The 20,165-nt window shown below is 39.8% G+C and overlaps 1 protein-coding gene across 5 annotated transcripts in view; it reads right to left on the reverse strand.

Moving 5' to 3' along the window:
- Positions 1-20,165, reverse strand: part of TPST1 (tyrosylprotein sulfotransferase 1) — a 118,600-nt gene that overhangs the window by 18,787 nt on the left and 79,648 nt on the right. For all 5 annotated transcript variants that reach the window (XM_044232682.1, XM_044232683.1, XM_044232684.1 and 2 more), the window contains exon 3: positions 18,341-18,539. In XM_044232682.1, the coding sequence (XP_044088617.1) occupies positions 18,341-18,539 (199 nt within the window). The remainder of the gene's footprint in view (positions 1-18,340; positions 18,540-20,165) is intronic.

Raw genomic sequence — 20,165 nt, forward strand, 5'->3', positions numbered from 1 at the left:
CCCCAAAATTGTTCCGGCTTCCTGCACAGCGCTCCTCGTACCCCCAGATTACTGAGCTACAACTGCCATACAACATCGTTTTACTTTCTGATTAGCTTTCTGATGTAGGAAGGATCTAAGCCCCTGGAGTCGTGTCTCATGTTAATTCTGACTTCCACTGTGCCTGTCTGCAAGCGAACACTAGAACCAGTGCAGGGGCTCAAGCCAAGAGGATGTTTTTCTTGTTCCTCTTTGTGTGTTTGTTTTTTCCCACCAGATTCTCAGGTAGGCAATCTCTCCTTCTCCCTCTAGTCACGGGTCCCAACCCCCATCTTCCGAGCCCCTGGGGCATATGCTACTCAGGCTTAGTTAGGGTCCTGTGTCCTGGCTGCATCACTGAACAGAACAAGGCTCATTTGTCCTAGTCCCTCTTCCAGTTAGTGGGTTAGGTCCCCACGCAACTTTTCTTATATTCCTCATAACCTCCGACTCCAAAAACCGGTTCTCCTCTCCTTTAGCTAGACTCTTCTACCAGAATTCAAGCAGAAGGTTCAGTGAAAGCCCAGGCGGTTACACAGCACTTCGCTGGCAGAGTGAGGCTTAGAAGGCCCCACCCAGCACTGTCATTAACAAATCTTACAGTTAAATCTTCCCTTTTCTCAGTTCACTAGCAAGGCAGGACAGAAAAGATGAGTGGGAACATGAAATATTGTGAGTCTTCCAGGAAGCAATAGTTCCAGAGAGATAAGGCTTATATGAAAGGGGGAAACACCCCAAATTACATGTCACAAATTTCATAAAAACAAACCAAAAAGGGGTCAGGATAAGACATCAGATAAAAGGCTCCATCAAAAAATAAGTGGAAAGCGAAAAAGAAAAAAGCAAAAAAAAAAAGCAAAAAGCAAAAAAAAAAAAGTGGAAAGCTGCCTCCCTTCATTATCCTTTAGGGAACAAATGCTTCACAGGAGAGAAACTATGGCACATAGAAGAACACTTTCTACTGACAAAGCAATTCCTAGTTAGTGCAGGAAACCCAGCACTACATTGCCTGTAAAAACTGCAAAATCAGGGATGGAATTTCCTTTGGTTAAATGAACAGTAATTTTGGACATGTTATTCTCTGGTACTAATGGACTGAGGACTGTGCTGGACAGCAATGAGCCAGGCACTCAGAATCCAAACCTTCCTACTGATCCCTCTCACCTCAGGCCCCAAAGGCATGAGGAGGAGGAAAAAGTAGGCTCCTGACATGGAGGGCTCACTGGGAAATAAAAGTAGTAAGAACAGCAGCTAACAGTACTGCCTCAGGTGCAGGTTAAGCGGTGCTTCCTATGTATTATCTCACTGAATCACACAGTCTCTGCAGGGAGGTGTTATTTGTTCTTATTTTACAAATGAAGCAACTAAGTCACAGAGAATTAAGTAGTTTGTCCAGTGTAGTGAAATTGGAAGCAAACAGGTACCAGGATTGAACTTGCATTCTAAAAGGGTCACCCTAATTGCTCTGTTTACATTGTAGAGGGCCTAGGACAGCAGTATGGAGGTTACAGCAGTAATCCAGCCAAGAGAGGATGACAAGGAGGTGGTGAGAAGTGGTAAGTCTGTCGGTCTTTATTTTTCCATATTATACAGATCAGATGTGGGGTGTGAGAGAGAAGTAGTCAAGGATAATTCCAAGGTTTTTGGCCTAAGCAACTACTAGTGGAAATATGGAGTTGCCATTAACTGAATTAGGAAATGTTCTGGCTCCAGCGTATTTTCAGGGGGAAGATCAATAGCTTAGTTTTGGGTATGTTGAGCTTGGGATGTCTACTGAACGATAAATGAAAATGTCAAGTCACCAACTGGATATACAAGCCTAGAGTTCACAGAAGCCTGGGTTGGGATATATATGTTTGAAAATCATCAATTTACAGATGGTATTTAAAACCTTGATACCTGAAAAGATAACCCAGGGGCTCAGGGTCGAGAAACAACAGCAGAGGACTTAAGACTGAGATATGGGGGCATTCTGGCATGAAGAAGTCAGGGGGAAGTGGAAGAAACAGCGAAGACTGAAAAGAAGCTACCAGTAACACAGAAGGAAAACTTAAAAAGTGGTGTCCTTAAAACCAAGTGAAGGAAACCTATCGAGGAAGAAGTAATCGATTGTACCAAAAAGAGGCTGGGAGCTAAGACGGTAATTGACCACTCAATATAGCAACATGAAGGTCACCGTCAATTTGACAAGAGCAAATTAAGTAGAATGGTAGCTGTAAAGTTCTGTATGGAGTGGATGTAAAATAGAAAATGGACAGGAACTGGAGACAAGGGAGTACAGAAAACGTCAGTTCTGATGTAAAAGGAAGCAAAGAAATGAACGGCAGGGGCTGGACAACGAGAATCAAGAAGCATGGGGCTGTGTGTGCATGTTAAGACAGAAGACCTAGGGTTTATCTGTTTGTTGACAGGGAAGGTCCTGCTGGAGAGCAAAATCCAGTGATGCAGGAGACGTGGGGAGATGGAACTGGGTACCCACGGGAAGGAAACGCCTTCAGATAGGAGCATGGACGTTGACTCCTGTTACCTACTTTCTATTATGAGAGATGAGGATATCAGGGCTGCAGCCCTCCCTTCTACTACTCTCTCAAAAACTACATAATAATTTCTGGTTAAGGTCACATTCTGTAAGTTTCCACTATTATGACAATATAAATACCACATATTTACATTTTCTTACACAACTTATTTGTTGTTATTGTAGCTAGAGTTAGTAATAACCTCATGTATTTTTAAATTAGACTCGACTTTTTAAGAGTTTTTTTTAAGACTTTATTTATTTATTTGAAAGGATGAGCAAGATCACAAGTAGGCAGAGAGACAGGCAGAGAGAGAGGGGAAGCAGGCTCCCCGCTGAGCAGAGAGCCTGATGCAGGGCTCGATCCCAGGACCCTGAGATCATGATCTGAGCCCAAGCCAGACGCTTACCCTCCGAGCTACCCAAGTGCCCCTTGACTCTAGCTTTTAGAGCAGTTTTAGGTTTACGGAAAAACTGAGCCAAAAGTAGAATCCCCATGTGTCCTCTCCCTCTCCTACAGTTCCTCCTATTAAAATCTTGCTCTTGTAACTGCGGTACATTTGTTGCAATTAATGAACTGGGATTCACTGACTGTTACTAATTAAAGTCTTCAGTTTGCACTAGGGTTCACTCTTGGTGTTGTACTTTCTATGGGTTTTGATGAATGCGTAATGACAGATATCCACTGTCCATTAAGTGCAGAATAGTCCCGTTACCATAAAACCCCGTGCCCCACTTACTTATCCCTCCCTACCTTCCCCCAATCTTTTTACTACCTTCAATTTTGCCTTTTCACAATGTCATAGAGTTGGAATCATAAAATATGCAGGCTTTTCTTTTTTTTATAAGAGATTTCTTTAAAAAAAGATTTTATTTATTTGAGAGAAAGAGCATAAGTTGGGGGGGCAGAGAGAGAGGGAGAAGCAGACTCCCCATTGAGGAGGAAGTCCAACACAGGGCTCGATCCCAGGCCCCCACGGTCATGACCTGAGCCGAGGATAGGCATTTAACCAACCGAGGCACCGAGGTGGCCCTCTATAGCATTCCCTTTTGAGTCTGTCAGTTCCATGTCTATGCCTACATTTCCCCGGTGTTCTTGCATGTCAGCCATTTTCCCATCAAAGTCCTTACCATATTCATCATAGCTCTTTTAAGATTTTTTTAAAAATTTATTTATTTGTTAGAGAGAGAGAGAGAGAGAGAAGCACAGGCAGGCAGAGGCAGGGGGAGAAGCAGGCTCCCTGCCGAGCAAGGAGCCCGATGTGGGCCTCGATCCCAGGATGCTGGGATCATGACCTGAGCCGAAGGCTGCTGTTTAACCAACTGAGACACCCAGGCGTCCCTCATCATAGCTATTTTAAGTACTCAGTCTGGTAATTCCAAAATTTCTGGCATATATCCAGTTTCAATACTTTCTATTGTCCTATTGTCTCTTCCAACTGTTTTGTTTTGTTTTGTTTTGTTTGCTTTTAGCAGATCTTGTAGGTTTGTTTTCGTCACAAGTGGGCATGATATACTGAGTAAAAGGGATAGGGCAAATAAGCCTTCGGTGTGTGGTTTTACGTTTATCTGGCTAGAAATGAGCCCGTGATTAGTTTGTTGGAGCTACGTATCAGAAGCTAAAATTTCTCAAGTGTTCTTGTTTTTGTACTCCTTGTTGCCCTTCTTTTAAAAGTAGAATCTGAGCATTGTCGTTCTTTTAGTAGTAACGCACTGTTACTGCACACGAGCCTGACTGGCGTGGTGGCAGGGCATGTGTGTTTAAGGACTGGGGGAGAAAGCGTTCTATAATCCCATAATCACATCTAAGTATTTTAGTGAGCCTGTGTGCCTGGGTTGGAACCATTGTAAGTGCTTCTCAGCTTCCCCTCAGACTCTTTTAGGTAAGACAGGAAAACTGGAGGGTCTAGAGTTGGGTAGTTCCCTTCCCCCAAGTTGGTTGGTTAGACTTTGGCAGAACAGTCTACTCGAAGGCAAGCTGTTCTAAGTGTCCCAAGCTTATTTTAAAATGGTTACTTTCCCCTTCCCTCTGTCAGAGCACTAGAGGCTTTATCTCTGATCTTTATTCTGAGAACCTTGTGGGGCTCCCTAAGACTGTGCCCCCGGAGTTTCTGAACTCTCAATCTTTTGAACTCTCCCCCAGCCTCTGGCGATTCATCGTTTACACATCGATGAACTCCCAACAGCACTGCCTTCAGCGGTAGACTCCCGCTCTAGGCAATCTACGATTCTTGGCATTTACATTCCCTCTTCCATTTTTTCCCCCTTTCCCCAAACGTCCTTCCTGAATCCCTCCATTCACTTCCAACTGAACTGCTTGTTCTCCAGCTTTCCCGCTCAGGTGTTGTCTTGGGATTTTTCTAGGAACATCCATCTTAGGTATTCTTTCTTCATACCTCTACTGTTCTGATTCCCACTTCCTTGCCCAGGTCTTCCATTTACTTGGTTAATCCTCCATCTTTGGTACATTCTTCAGTAGCTCCTGAGAAAGGGTGTAATAAGAAGCAAATCTTTGGGGTGCCTGGGGGGCTCAGTCAGTTGTGCCCAACTTTTTTTTTAAGATTTTATTTAAGAGAGAGAGAGAGAGATCAAAGCAGGTAGAGAGAGAGGAAGGGAAGCAGGCTCCCCGACAAGCAGAGAGCCGGATGTGGGCCTCGATCCCAGGATCTAAGATCACGACCCGAGCCGAAGGCAGAGGTTTAGCCCACTGAGCCACCCAGACGCCCCAGCTGTGTCCAACTTTTGACTTCAGATCCGGTCATAGCGTCAGGGTCATGAGATCAGCACCAAGTCGGTCTCTGCTTGAGATTCTCTACCTCTGCTCTCCCCCACCCCCTCTCTTTAAAATAAATAAATCCTTTTTTAAAAAAGACAAATCTTTTGTGATTCTGCATGTTTGAGAATGTATTTACTTTATCCTAATACTTGATTGAAAGTTTATCTGGGTATATAATTCTAGACAAATAATTTTCCCTTTGAAATTAGAGCATTACTCCACTCTTGTCCTTTCCCATGTTGGGTGGACAAGGCTGACATGATTCTAATGGCTGGTCCTTTCTATGTGACCTCTGCTTTCACTCTAGAAGTTTGAAAAGTTTTCTTCTTATCCCTAGTGTTCTATAATTTTTTTTTAAAAGATTTTATTTATTTATTTGACAGAGAGAAATCACAAGTAAACGGAGAGGCAGGCAGAGAGAGAGAGGGAAGCAGGCTCTCTGCTGAGCAGAGAGCCCAATGTGGGACTTGATCCCAGGACCCTGAGATCATGACCTGAGCCTAAGGCAGCGGCTTAACCCACTGAGCCACCCAGGCGCCCCTAGTGTTCTATAATTTTATGATAGTGTCTTTTTTTGTTTTTAAAGATTTTGTTTAACAGAGACAGAGAGAGCAAGAGAGGGAACACAAGCTGGGGCAGTGGGACAGGGAGAAGCAGGCTTCCCGCTGAGCAGGAAGCCCAATGCGGGGCTCGATCCCAGGACCCCGGATCATGACCTGAGCCAAAGGCAGATGCTTAATGACTGAGTCACCCAGGCATCCCATGATTATGTGTCTTGATGAGATTAGTTTTCTTCACCAACTTACTGGAGATGCATGTCCTTCTGTTTCTGGAAATGTCCTTTTATTAAAATTTTGATAATTTCCTCCTTATCACTTTATTTTTCTTCAATTAGTCAAACACTGGAATACCTAAATAAAGCTTCTAATTTTTTTCCTCCCTCCAAGTCATCTGTTGGTCTTTTTGTTCTACTTTCTAAGAGATTTTCTCAACTTTACCTATTTTTTTCTTTTATTGATTTTAATTTTTATCTTATTTTACTTTATTTATTCATTTGACACACACACACACAGAGATCACAAGTAGGCCGAGAGGCAGGGAGAGGCAGAGAGGGAAGCATGCTCCCTGCTGAGCAGAGAGTCCGATGTAGAGCTCGATCCCAGGACCCTAGGATCATGACCTGAGCCCGAAGGCAGAGGCTTAACCACTGACCCACCCAGGCACCCTTTTACTGATTTTAAATTTCAGCTCTCCTATTCTTAAGTTTCCAAATTTTAAATTCTCTGCTTCTGTTGTTGTTTCAAAAAACAAAACAAAACAAAAACCATCTTGGGATGCCTGGGAGGCTCAGTTAGTTAAGCGTCTACCTTCGGCCCAGGTCATGATCCTAGGGCCTTGGGATGACAGTCCCACATCGGGCTCCCTGCTCAGCGGGGAGCCTGCTTCTCCCTCTGTCTGCTCTGCCCATTCTGCCTACAGCAATCCGTGCTTCTGTTCTCTCTCGCAAATAAACAAAATCTTTAAAAACAAACAAACCCATATTGTTCTCATTCCTTCATCTTATTTCTACAAGAATATTAATTATAGTTCGTTTACATTTTCTTTTTCTCATATTGTTTTTATTTCCTCTGTGATCCCTTTTCTCTTTCCTTTGGTCTCTCTCTTTTGTGGTAGGGAAGTTCTGCAAATCTCCTGTGCATCTTGGCTGTGAAGCACAGAAAGTTGACTGCGGTTCTAAAGATGAAGATTGAGGTTAACTATAGGTGTGCTTTCTCAGCCGGCTTTTTTTTTTTTTTTTTTTTTTTTTGGTCAGCGTTCTTTCTCCATGTATGAAGGCACACCCATACTATGTACATTCTCTGAAGTTAGGTAGGTAACTTGTGTCTGGAGGCTGCAAACCACTTTTTATGGAATTGCTAAATAGAGGAACACATTCTATGTTGTACAGAGGAAAAAGATTTTTAAAAAAGGAGAGAAATGTAATTTCTCTAAATTAAGCTAAATCTTTAGCTTTACTGTTAATTTTTTGTAAGAGACTGGAGGTACAAGGAAAGATTAAGAGGTTTTAAACTGCTCCCCTCTGAGCTCTAATACTTTGTGAGTCTGAAGGCAGTTTCTCAAAGCCTGAGTACACAGGGATTGCTTGCTCAGTTCTGCCTTTGCCGTCTCTAGTAGGCCTTCCAGGTCTGTGTCTAACAAGTTATAAAGGTTACTGCACTGCTTTTGAGCCACTCATAGAGCAAAACACTTAAAGTCTGAAAGAAATGCATGTAAGTATGTGAGTTCCACATATTCAAAAGCTTTACAGCTTTTACTTGTGGTACTGACAGTGTGCTTCCATTTGAGAGGCTACTACTGGCAACAGACACAATTTCCAAAGAAATCACTCAAATAAAAAAGTAAATTATATATGTTTTGGGTTTATAGCATATGTGTGTCTTTAAATTTTAAAACAGTGGTTTATGTAGAAGAATGCTCTTATTCTTAGAGGTGTATTTTGAAGGAGCACGGTATCTGTAACTTTAAATAATTTGGGGCGCCTGGGTGGCTCAGTGGGTTGGGCCTCTGCCTTTAGCTCAGGTCATGATCTCGGGGTCCTGGGATCGAACCCTGCATCGGGCTCTCTGCTCAGCGGGGAGCCTGCTTCCCCCACTCGCTCTGCCTGCCTCTCTGCCTGCTTGTGATCTCTGTCAACTAAATAAATAAAATCTTTAAAAATTTTTAAAGTAATTCAGCAGCAGCAACAGCAGCAGCAAAAAAAGCATGTATGTGTACATGCACATGTACATGGAGAGATGAACAGATGAAGCAAGTACGGCAAAATTTCAACTAATGATCTATGTTAAAGGCATATGATGTTCTTCAAATTTTTCTCTAAGTATAAAAAGGTTGGAGAAAATGAGGGGACCAAGACAATTTTCAACACAACAAATAGATTAACTTTACAAAGCTAACTGGATTAAAGAAATATACAATCTGCATATGGGCTGAAACTGAGGATTACACTCCGATGTCGGCAACTTACTCTGTAAGAGGCCAGTGAGTAAATATTTAAAGCTTTGAGGGCCACACAGTCACTTTCTAAGCTACTCAATTCTGCAAACGTAGTGCAGAAACACACATAGACAATATATAAATAAACGAACCCAGTGAACTCTAATACAACTTTATTTACAAAGGCATATCACAGGCCAGATTTGGCCTGTGGGCTGTGAAGTGCCAATCCCTGCTTTAACTCAAAACCTTCTTTCAAAATAGAGAATTTTCAACAATCTCCAGAAACAGATACTAATGACCATATTATGTGCTAAGCATTATACTAGGCACTACAGACTTTAGGTGTTGCTTTTGCTTATCATTTTCTATAAAATGTGTGTGTGTGTGCACATACAAAGGTTAAAAGATTAGTCTCACAACCCGTGGTTTTGAGTTCAAATTTCACTGCAAACTCTAATTTACTCTTCCTTCTTTCTGTAAACCCACTATAAACTCTATACTATAATCCATCTATCCTTTTTTCCCTTTCTCCTTCCAATTCTAGACAAATGAACAAAATTGGATTAATCATAACCCTTAGTTCATGACAAACTTTCATCATTGGTCTATACTTGGTCTGCTATTTATCCTGTATTCACTGTTTTTAATAATGTAATAAGCATCCCTCTTGAGAAATTATGACTTGGTATTTTCACATTCAGAGAAAACAGAACTCCAGCCAGATATGATAATACAGGAAAGAATCTAGATTTTGAAATTCACATCCTTAATCCCACTGGGCTCTTGTGGCTCATTAGAAACTTATTATCTCTGAAACACAAATATGAAACAGCTGATAACATGTATGTTTACATATTCTCATTTGTCTTAAAATATTTTGGCAGCTTTGCAAATCTCAGATTGGGTTCTTGGAGAGCTCCATGGTCTTGTCTGCCTAGAAGCAACTAGGCAAATGTTATTTTCTATATCAAGAAGAAAATTAAGGGTCGCCTGGGTGGCTCAGTCATTAAGCATCTGCCTTTGGCTCAGGTCCTGATTCCAGGGTACTGGGATCGAGCCCTGCAACCAGCTCCTTGCGCAGCAGGAAGTCTGCTTCTCCCTCTCCCACTCCTCCTGGTTGTGTACCCACTCTTGATGTGTCTCTCTCTGTCAAATAAATAAATAAAATCTTTAGGGGCACCTGGGTGGCTCAGTGGGTTAAGCCTCTGCCTTTGGCTTGGGTCATGGTCTCGGGATTCTGGGACTGAGCCCTGCAACAGGCTCTCTGCTCAGGGGAAGCCTGCTTCCCCCGCCTCTGCCTGCCTCTCTGCCTACTTGTGATCTTTCTCTCTGTCAAATAAATAAATAAAATCTTAAAAAAAATTAATCAGCTCAGAAGCATGACCATGCACTCCAACAATGTTTTTAAGAAAACAACGTTTCAGTGTATTGATTTTTAACTGAAGTTTGAAAAGATGGGTTGGAATGTGAATTGAATTAGGAAAGAGCAATAACTGAAATAGGAACTTATTTCTATTATATAAAGCAGTTTATCATAGCAAACTTAGCATTAAGACTTTGATTTCCAGGGACGCCTGGGTGGCTCAGCTGGTTAAGCATCTGCCTTCAGCTCAGGTCATCATCTCAGGGTCCTGGGACTGAGTCCCAGGTCGGGCTCCCTGCTCAGTGGGGAGTCTGCATCTCCTTCTCACTCTCCCTCTGTATATTCTCCCTCCCTCTCTCTCTCAAATAAATTAATTAAATCTTTAAAAATAAAAAGACTTTGATTTCCTGGGGAATAAGTTAAGCTTGCAGAATGACTGAGAAATCACAATATTTGACTACAGGACACTTTTCAGGCAAAAGTGCAAAGTAATTTCTCTTCAAAGGTATGAAACTGAGTTTTGAGACACTGGAAGATAGTTAATACATACAAGTACCATCAATACAGTGCCCTCGTGGCATCCTAAATGACCTACTTTTATGGCAGTTATCACACTGAATTACAGCTAATTACAAATGTATCTTCACCATATTTCTTAAGGAGAGAGAAAATCAATCATCCTTATATCCTGGGTACAAGAACAAATGGACAGTTGGGTGAAAAACAGTAGTTTTTTTCATATGTTCTTTAGAAAATAGTAAGCCCTTTTTATTCTTCAAGTATTTTCAGCCTTAGAAACTTTCCTACAATGACAAATTTGATTAATGCTTCTGTTCTGTTTCTTCGGATTTTCCCTTTAGAGATTACTATGATTCATTGGTTAATTTCTAATTTTCTTTCTCTCATATGTATACTATCCTTCCACCTTTTCGTTTTCATCTCTGTCCTTTCGCTACGCATTCCAGAAGGGCACTCCAATGTGCTGTGTCATCCGAGTGATTTTTGTAGCATCCATTCTGCCCTTTATCATATGGTCCTTGTACTCCAGACATGTTGTTTTCCTGGAGCTGGGACTTCAGTGGAACAGAAAGACACAGTGACCACAGAAAGAGGGGAGATGATAGGGTTAGGATTTAGCAGACTAGCTAATAACTCTAACTTCTTGATTTTCTAGTTAGGGCACTCCTTCCGATCTGGAGTTGGAAACGGATAGTAATGGTGAGTCCAAGCTTTATTATGCCTTCTTTGAGGCCACTGGTAAACTTGGGTTTAAGGAAGTAACATGGATCTGGTCCTCATTGTAATCAATGATTTACTCATTAGAAAATTTCTCCATTCTTCAGCATAAAGCTTTTTCATATCTTTGTTTCACAGTGATGTTTCTCTTTATTCAAGTATCTTTATGGAATTTTTTTAAAAAGATTTTATTTATTTTGAGAGAGAGAGAAAGTGTGCGTGCAAGTGTTGGGGAGGGACAGAGGGAAACAGAGACTCTCAGGCAGATTCCACACTGAGCGCAGAGCCTGTGGCAGGGGTCCATCCCAGGACTCAGAGATCATGGTCTGTATTCTGGTTTATTATATTCCCATTATAGACATGGATTTTCTAAGAGCTGAGTATTATTGTTTAGTATATCATTTCTGAATGTTTAGAATAGGTCTTAATTGACATAAAGAGAACTGATTTCTTTCTTTAGAATTCCAAGGGAAAGTGTAAATAGCTACCCAAACCTCTTGACTTCAAATGTTCTCTCTCCCTCAAAAGATGGTTTCACTAATGAAAGCAGAAAGAGAAAGATGAGAGGAACTATGGAAAGAGCTTCTTTTAAGAGACTGGATCCCCCACAGGCCTTCACATAGGATCCCACTTGAAGATAACTGTTGTTAAAAAAGATAATTTAAATGTATTATATCAGGAATGACACAAGTAAGGAATGTGTGGCTTTTACACATAGCAAAGGGTCTCCGCTGACATGTCATCTATTACACAGCAAATACAAATGCACGAAATTCATTACTGCCAAGAGGATTTCTGGCAGAAAACACAAGTTATTGTGACATATTTGTGAATGATTGTGCCAAAATGGTGACAGAGAAGATGAAACAAAGATTTGACTTAGATTTGACTATTCCCTTAGTCATATCCGATATGTCTCGGGTTTTGAGAATGACCTAGTGGACAAACTCCTGAGTACTGAAAACCAGTTTTCATGCTTTTAGAACACAGTGGAAAATATTCTGTCACCTTATCATTACCTTATTATTATTTCTATTATTTCTACCTTATTATTTCTATGTCATATCTTTTATAATTACCCACATCTTCTTCCTGTATACAAACCCAGTCTTTGCTTCTTCTGCAGCAACTAGGTATTATGCCTAGAGCAATTATTTAGTAATTATCTGTGTAATAATTAAAGTCTTAAAGGGGCTCCTGGGTGGCTCAGTGGGTTGGGGCCTCTGCCTTCGGCTCAGGTCATGATCCCTGTCCTAGGATCGGCCACATTGGGGCTCTGTGCTCAGCGGGGAGCCTGCTTCCTCCTCTCTCTCTGCCTGCCTCTTGCCTACTTATGATCTCTGTCTGTCAAATAAATTTAAAAAAATAAAATAAAATAATTAAAGTTTTAAAATGATAAATCTAAATACAGACCACGGTATTCTGAGAGATGGTAAAATGTACTACTCTGAACTTCCTCATATATTCTTCATAAAATGCCCAAAGGAACAATTCTGCCCATTTTCAAAACCAAGGCAAAATACTTGGGGGTCGGGTGGGGAGCTGGAATAAGGAGTAGAATTTAATTCTACAGTTTTTGCTTTGAAGGTCTATGAAAATCTTAAGAGAATGTGGTAAGTATTCCTTTAACTAAAACAGCTAAAATTTGAGTACAAGAAATCAAGGAAATGAGGAGGAGCTGAAGATTTATCATCCTTCAAATTCACCAAGCACAGCATTAGTTGGGATATTCCTACTATGTATGGCCCACAAGCCCAATTACAGGAAAGGAATCCAAGGGGGAATTTTTCCCTGGATGTGAAGGACCAAGTGGCAAGAGCAGAGCTGAAGATGATATTCACAGACAACCAGGACTCCAAACAGATCCAGACTCTCTCTTGGACTCGCTCTGCTTGCCTCACTGGCTTGGCTTTGTTTCCTCCACACACCCAGGACTAGGACTCCACTAGCAGTTAAGATACAATTACAGAATAATTGGTTAAAAGTAATTCAAACGCATAAGAAGTCCAGAGGTAAGGTAGATATGGTCAGCCCTGAGCTAGGCTCAGTAGCTCAGCAATCAAGGGTCCCAGGCTCTCTCTGTCCTCCTCCTGCCATCTTCAGAGTATCAGCGATATCTTCTCTTACAATCTGCAGGAAGCTACAGAAGAGCCACACGTGATTTCTTCCACAGCAATGTTCAAAAGTAGGAAGGGAAAGATCAGCTCTCTTCATACAATTCTTTATTTTCTCAGACAGTTAAATGTCTCCCAGAAAACCCTAGCAGACATCTCCTGATGAAAACTGGTCACATGCTTACCCCACCCATAAGAAAGTCTAGAAAAATTAGTATCAGGAATTTTTAGTTTATTTTTTAAGAGATAGTTCCTACTGATAGGAAAAGATGGGACAGGGAATCAACAATCTCCAACCTTCTATCACTAGTTCCTACGCCTTCTATCCAGCTCCTTCTTGCTTGCTACAGCTGATACCTGCTTTTCCGTCTGATTCCTCGCTTGTTACTAGGGCTGTCTACTCCGCTTTTCAACGGCACGGGCAATCCATACTTTGATCTGCTTTTCAGCTCTCTCTGCAGGCTTAGTAGCTAGGTCTTTAAGCTGTTTTCTGGCTTGACTCATGTGCCTTGAGGACTCTGCTCTTCCCGTCTTCTCAGTGGCACACAGATGCTTCAAGTGTAGATGAGCTAGCCTATCCTACCCCTGCTCTGGATTCTTGCTCAGTTTAGTGAACAATTCCATCGAGCTTCTGCCTACCATGCAATGAGTCTGGAAAATAAGTTCTACTGTGGTCACTGAGTTTGAAGTCTTCGTGAGCATGTAGGTAGAGATACACAAAAGGCAGCTGGAAATAAGGAACCTGGGGCTTACGAAAGAAACCCGCTGGGGGATACAGATTTACAGTCATCAGTGAATAGTCTATAATCAAAGCTACATGAGTGGACAAGCTTGATCACGGGGACTACAAAACAGAAGTCCTTAATGCGAGGGGCTTTAAGGGACACCTGTGAATTCACTGAAATTGTGGATAAAATTCTGTGCATCTCTTTGTCTCTATTTCTAAGGTAGGGATCCATATATTTCATCAGATTCTCAATTAGGTTTGTAAATCTAAAAAGATTAAAAACTTATGGGAGAGTGGAAGTCTAAGACTGCAACCAAGAGGCCACTATTTCCTTAAACGTGCCAGAATCTGGGATTAGAGACTATGATGGGAAAGAGTATGGAATATGTTAGCATTTAATTTCCAATTTACCATCTGAGTCATAGCAACCATCAAGCACATGATTTTCTATTCAAAATTGGGCAATATGTACCCCAAATATGTTGACTCAGATACCAATACTTCTAGACTACCCAGAATTGAATGAAAACCAGCACTTTTAGGCCTGGAGTTTCAGATTCTACATTCCCAGTCAAAATGTGAATTTCTTCCCACTCCCATCCCATTAAAAAAAAAAATCTCCCTAGCTACCTCCCTTCTTTGGAGCCATTCTCACATCACATTTGACAATCAAAGATCACTTTTTAAGCATTACTTTATGAAACTTCATGATCTTCAGTGCTGGATATATTAGCCTCTGAGTTTTTGCAAGCAAAGAAGCTTTGAAAAAAACACAGATTTAGATTACAAGAAGGGCTATGAAATCCTGCCCCACAAAACGAGAATGTCAGCTTGTATGTATTATCATGAAGTGCTCAAAGATGGAATTATAGTTTACACTTCATCTTTTTTTTTTCCTCAAAATTATGTGTCATTTCAGAAATAGAAATGGGGGGAAAGGTTTTTTATTTTTTTATTTCCCAGTGTGCATTCAGAAACCCTTTAAAAAACCACAAGTGTGTATGAAACAAATTCTCTAGTCACATGAATTCAAACCACAACATTCTTCCCAACCTACCACGCAAGCAGGCCAAGAATAATCTAGCCAGTCAGCTTGTATGTAGGAAAACTACTACTGCCTGGAAAACCCTAAATAACATTTGTACATGTTTCTGGTTTATAAGAAACATTTCACTATTGTACAAAAGAGAAAGCTATGAATTAACAGTTACCAAGAGATTATCAAGGACTATGATTATGGATGTTAGACTGATGTGTACTTCATCTTTAGAATGTAAACTTTTTTAAAACTTCAAAGATGGTTCATAAAAGAATATATGCATGTAGGTAATAACTGGGAAATATTCAATTATATTAATCAATGAAACCTATTAAAATTAGCAAAAATAAAAAATAAAATTATCTATTATACAGATAGTTCATATAGATAATATGGATAGATATAGATAGATAATATACCTATTATACAGATAGATTAAAAAGAAATTATCAACATATAACGAGGAACTTAAAAAGTTTCAGGTATCTGTACCTGGTTTAATTCTACTTTCATTAATCTAACCTTAAAAAAATAACCTAAGGGACGCCTGGGTGGCGCAGTTGGTTGGACGACTGCCTTCGGCTCAGGGCGTGATCCTGGAGTCCCAGGATCGAGTCCCACATCAGGCTCCCAGCTCCATGGGGAGTCTGCTTCACTCTCTGACCTTCTCCTCGCTCATGCTCTTTCTCACTGTCTCTCTCTCAAATAAATAAATAAAATCTTTAAAAAAAAAAAAAAATCTAAAATGTATTTTGTGCAAAGATGTTCACTGTAGCGTAATCTGTCAAACAGAAGACTGTAAGCAACAAAAGGAAAATGATAAAATAAGTTACAGAACATATACTAGGGAAATATATTTTATTTATTCATTCATTTATGGACCTGCAACTGTGTTTCAGAAAGGATTTGAGGTGGTGCATATGATAATATATTATGTAACCATGAAAAATTATGTTTAAAAAAGGGAACATACTCAGGGGCACCTGGGAGGCTCAGTCAGTTAAAGCATCTGCTCTCAGCCTGAGTCATGACCCCAGAGTCCTGGGATCGAGTCTCAGATTGGCTCCCTGCTCAGTGGGGAGTATGCTTCTCCTTCAGCCTCTGCTCTCTCTCTATCATATACATAAAATCTTTTTTTATAAAGAAAGCAAAATGCTCATGACTATTACAAGGAAAGGGCTGGATACAAAATTGTGTTTGTGTGCAAAATTAACATTATAAAACAATGCAACCTTACCTTTGTTTAACAATATGGAGAGAAAGAAGGGAAATCCACTGAAATATTAAGAACGGTATGTGTATGCAAGACATACCATAACAGACATAAGTCTATTTTCTTCTTTTACCTATTTAATTTTATGTTATATACACCAAGCTTATATTTTTATAATTTATAAAATTTATAATTTTATATTTATAAAATTCTTATAAATAAATAAATATAAGTATTATAAAATTTATAATTTTATAATAAAATATCTGTATATATGAAATCATAAAGAGAATAAAGATTATTTTTAAAAAATTTTAAAACTAGCTATATATGTGATGGTTTAAAAGAAGTTACCTCTTGGGGCACCTGGGTGGCTCAGTGGGTTAAAGCCTCTGCCTTCGGCTCAGGTCATGATCCCAGGACCTGGGATCGAGCCCCGCATCCGGCTCTCTGCTCCACAGGGAGCCTGCTTCCTCCCCTCTCTCTCTCTCTGCCTGCCTCTCTGCCTACTTTAGATTTTTCTCTCTCTCTGTCAAATAAAAAAAAATCTTAAAAAAAAAAAAAGTTAGCTCTTCCTACACATAGCCACTAATGTAAAAAAGGAAAATTGAAGTATGTAATACCTAAGGAAAAAATCTGCATGGAATTAACCTCATGAAATGTGTGTTTGTCAATTAAAGGTATCAAAAGAAAGACAGAATAAAGAGATGATGTAAGGTTGTAGGGAAAGAAGGACACTAACATAAGCAAGAGAATACCCGAGAAAAGGAAGGAATTTTAATCTTGACATCAAGACTATCACTAAACTTATGCTGACATAGTTGGGTTGTTTAAACTGCAGTTTTAGAAAAGAACGCATGCAGAGACAGAAGGTAGAGCCATGGTTGCTAGGGGCTGGAAGGAGGGGGAAAAGGTAATGAGTATGTACTTCCAGTTTAGGAAAGATGAAAAAGTTTTGGAGATGGATGGTGGTGGCGGTGCACAACAATGTGGATGTACTTAACACCACTTAACTCTACACTTACAAATCGCCAAAATGCTAAATGTAATGTTACGTATATTTTAAACAATAAAAAAAGAAAATTCTGATTTGATAGAAATTAAATGGGAAAGGTATACATTCAGATTAGCTCTGTGAGTTTTCAGCTTTTCTGAAACAATATTTTAAAGATCTGAGCACAATTTATTTTTTTTAAAGTTGTGATTATACTTTATTTTTTATTTTTAAAGATTATTTATTTGATGGAGAAAGAGAGAGTGAGAGAGAGAACATATAAGTAGGGGGAGTGAGAGAGGGAGAAGCAGGCTTCCTGCTGAGCAAGGATCCCAACCCAGGGCTCCATCCCAGGACCTGGAGATCATGACCTCTGCTGAAGACAGATGCCCAAGGACTGAGCCGCCCAGGCTCCCCTGTAATTACACTTTATTTTTTTTTTTTTTAAAGATTTTATTTATTTATTTGACAGAGAGAGATCACAAGTAGGCATAGAGGCAGGCAGAGAGAGAGAGAGGAGGAGGAAGCAGGCTCCCTACCGAGCAGAGAGCTCGATGCGGGACTCAATCCCAGGACCCTGAGATCATGACCTCAGCCAAAGGCAGCGGCTTAACCCACTGAGCCACCCAGGTGCCCTGTAATTACACTTTAATAACAACTTTCAGTCAGAAGATAACTTATTACATCTGTTTAATAATTCTTCTGATGTAGTCAATGTTCAGTTTTCAAGTATCAAGAAATCATGCCCCATTTAAACAAAGGTTTAAAAGTAAAGTAGTTACTAAGTTCAAAGGAAAAAAAAAAACCTACAAGATGAGATCACTAATAATTCCCTTTTTTTCCCTGGCAAATTTGTGGTAATCATCTATGAAAATAAATTTTCCCAACAATAAGCACCATTTCTAGAAATTGGACAAAGGAGATTAAAGAACTGTCCCCATAATTCCTGGGAAAAGTCACAGTTACCCTTCAAATGCAGTGGAAGTGTTCTCATGATAAAGCATTCTACAAATAGAATTTTTCAAACTTAAATTTCTTTCTTTTTTTTTTTTTAAAGATTTTATTTATTTATTTGACAGAGAGAGATCACAAGTAGGCAGAGAGGCAGGCAGAGAGAGAGGAGGAAGCAGGCTCCCTGCTGAGCAGAGAGCCCGATGCGGGACTCGATCCTGGGACGCGAGATCATGACCTGAGCCGAAGGCAGCGGCTTAACCCACTGAGCCACCCAGGTGCCCCCAAACTTAAATTTCTGATCATAAAAAATAAGGATGAAAATAAGAAAAAACCTTTCAGGACCCAAATTCCATATCCAGTTTTCTCAATTTACTTTGAAAATCTCACTTACCCTTCTAGTGTTTTCAAGGATTTTGGGATCAGGTTTTCCATAGTTCGGTGGATTGGCATACGGGTCATATCCAAGTTTGGCGAGCATGGGTGCAATCACTGCCATATCTTGTAAAACATCCGGGGGTATCTTCCCAACCCATTTTGACAGTGCTCCCACATTGACTGGCTTGATGACTTGGTCTGTAGATCTTTCCACTCTGAAAACAATATAATATGAATAAGTATTTATTTAGAATACCAAAACATAATAATGTTAAAAGGCCAATGGAAATTATTTTTGATAGCTTTAAAAACTATAAGTGTCTGGATTATAAATCTATTGAGAAAGGGGATACTAATCAGCCTTAACACTATTTACCAGACCTTTTTTTAACGTCCTAAATTTGATAGCTATTATGAGCAACTTCATTTCTAGAAACAGGAAAAATGATCAGCTGAAAATATCTGCACAAAATGGGTTAACAATTATAACATACACACACACACAAAATAACAAAGCTAAGACTGCTTAGAAAAACAGCTGTTCAACTTACCTGAAAGGCATCAAAATTAAACAAATAAATATGTAAGATGGACTGATAAATGACTAGAGGGACAGACAGATGGAGAGATGTGTGGTAAAGCAAATACAGCAATAATTAATTAAAACTAGTAGGTATAATTCTTTCAATTCTTTCTATGTTTGAAATTTTTATAATAAAGTATTAGGGGGGAAAGAGCCAACCATAATCCAGTAAGTAGGCAAAACATTCATTTGTTCTGTTTTTCTGTTGACTTCCTGAAGAATCCTTTTTTCTAAAGAAAGAAAAGAAGCACTATTTATGATTTTCAGTATTACAGAATAAATGTATCCTATCTCTTGATCTAGAAATTTATGTTGTACTTGTATGGTTATACTCCCTATATTTGACTAAACAACTCATAATCTTAGGATAAAATAAATAAATACAAGTGAAATAAACATGAAATGACACCTAGATTTAAACTGGATCTGAATTAGCAGATTTTGGCCAAATGACTGCAAAATAAAAGTGCTTAAGAAAACTTACGAGAGTTTTACATCATAATACATAATTAGAAGTCCTTCAAAATAGTGTTCTAATAAAAGGTAAGACCTCCTTTTTAAAAGTATATGAGCTCTCACTGCAGATAATCATTATCTGACAATGAATCCGTCAAAGGGACTCTACTCCTAAACAAAAGACAAGAGAAAATAAAATGATTATTCCTTGGGATTCTGTGAGACTATACCTTAAGGACATGTAGGGTCTGTGTGTGGGTGTCTCAGGTGACACCCTTCCTTATAGAAGGACCCCCTAACTTTCACACACGAGAGACCTGCTGCACTTAGAGAATGGAGACCTACATGGGGAGAGAGCCACCCCACTTGTTTCTAAATGGTGTATGACTGCTTTAGCTTTAAGTCAGCTGAATATTACAACAAAAACTGAACGGCTGGTCAAGTGAAAAATACCTGGCCCTTTACAGAAAGTTTGTTGATCTCTGTTCAAAAGGATACAGTCATTAGAGAGAAATGAGCTTTGTTCTACACAACAACCTGCAGCTGGATGGAGCTCATCAAATCCCCCTTACTCCTTCGGTCTTTCTAGAAATTAACCAATAGTTAGGAGTGAAGTGTACTAGAGTATAATTTAGTTACCATTCCAGTACCCACCAGTTTCACTGGGACCTTAAGAAGAGCCTACCAGACTAGAATTTTTCAACATCCACATCCCAGGCAGAGCACTGCAAGGCAAGATACCTGTGAATCCGCACAGTCTTCCCCAGTCCTAAGTGTCCAGGCTCCCTTCTCTCTGCAGCAT

This window comes from Neovison vison, chromosome 14 (genome assembly GCF_020171115.1).
Source record: "Neovison vison isolate M4711 chromosome 14, ASM_NN_V1, whole genome shotgun sequence".
In the NCBI taxonomy this organism is placed as follows: Eukaryota; Metazoa; Chordata; class Mammalia; order Carnivora; family Mustelidae; genus Neogale; species Neogale vison.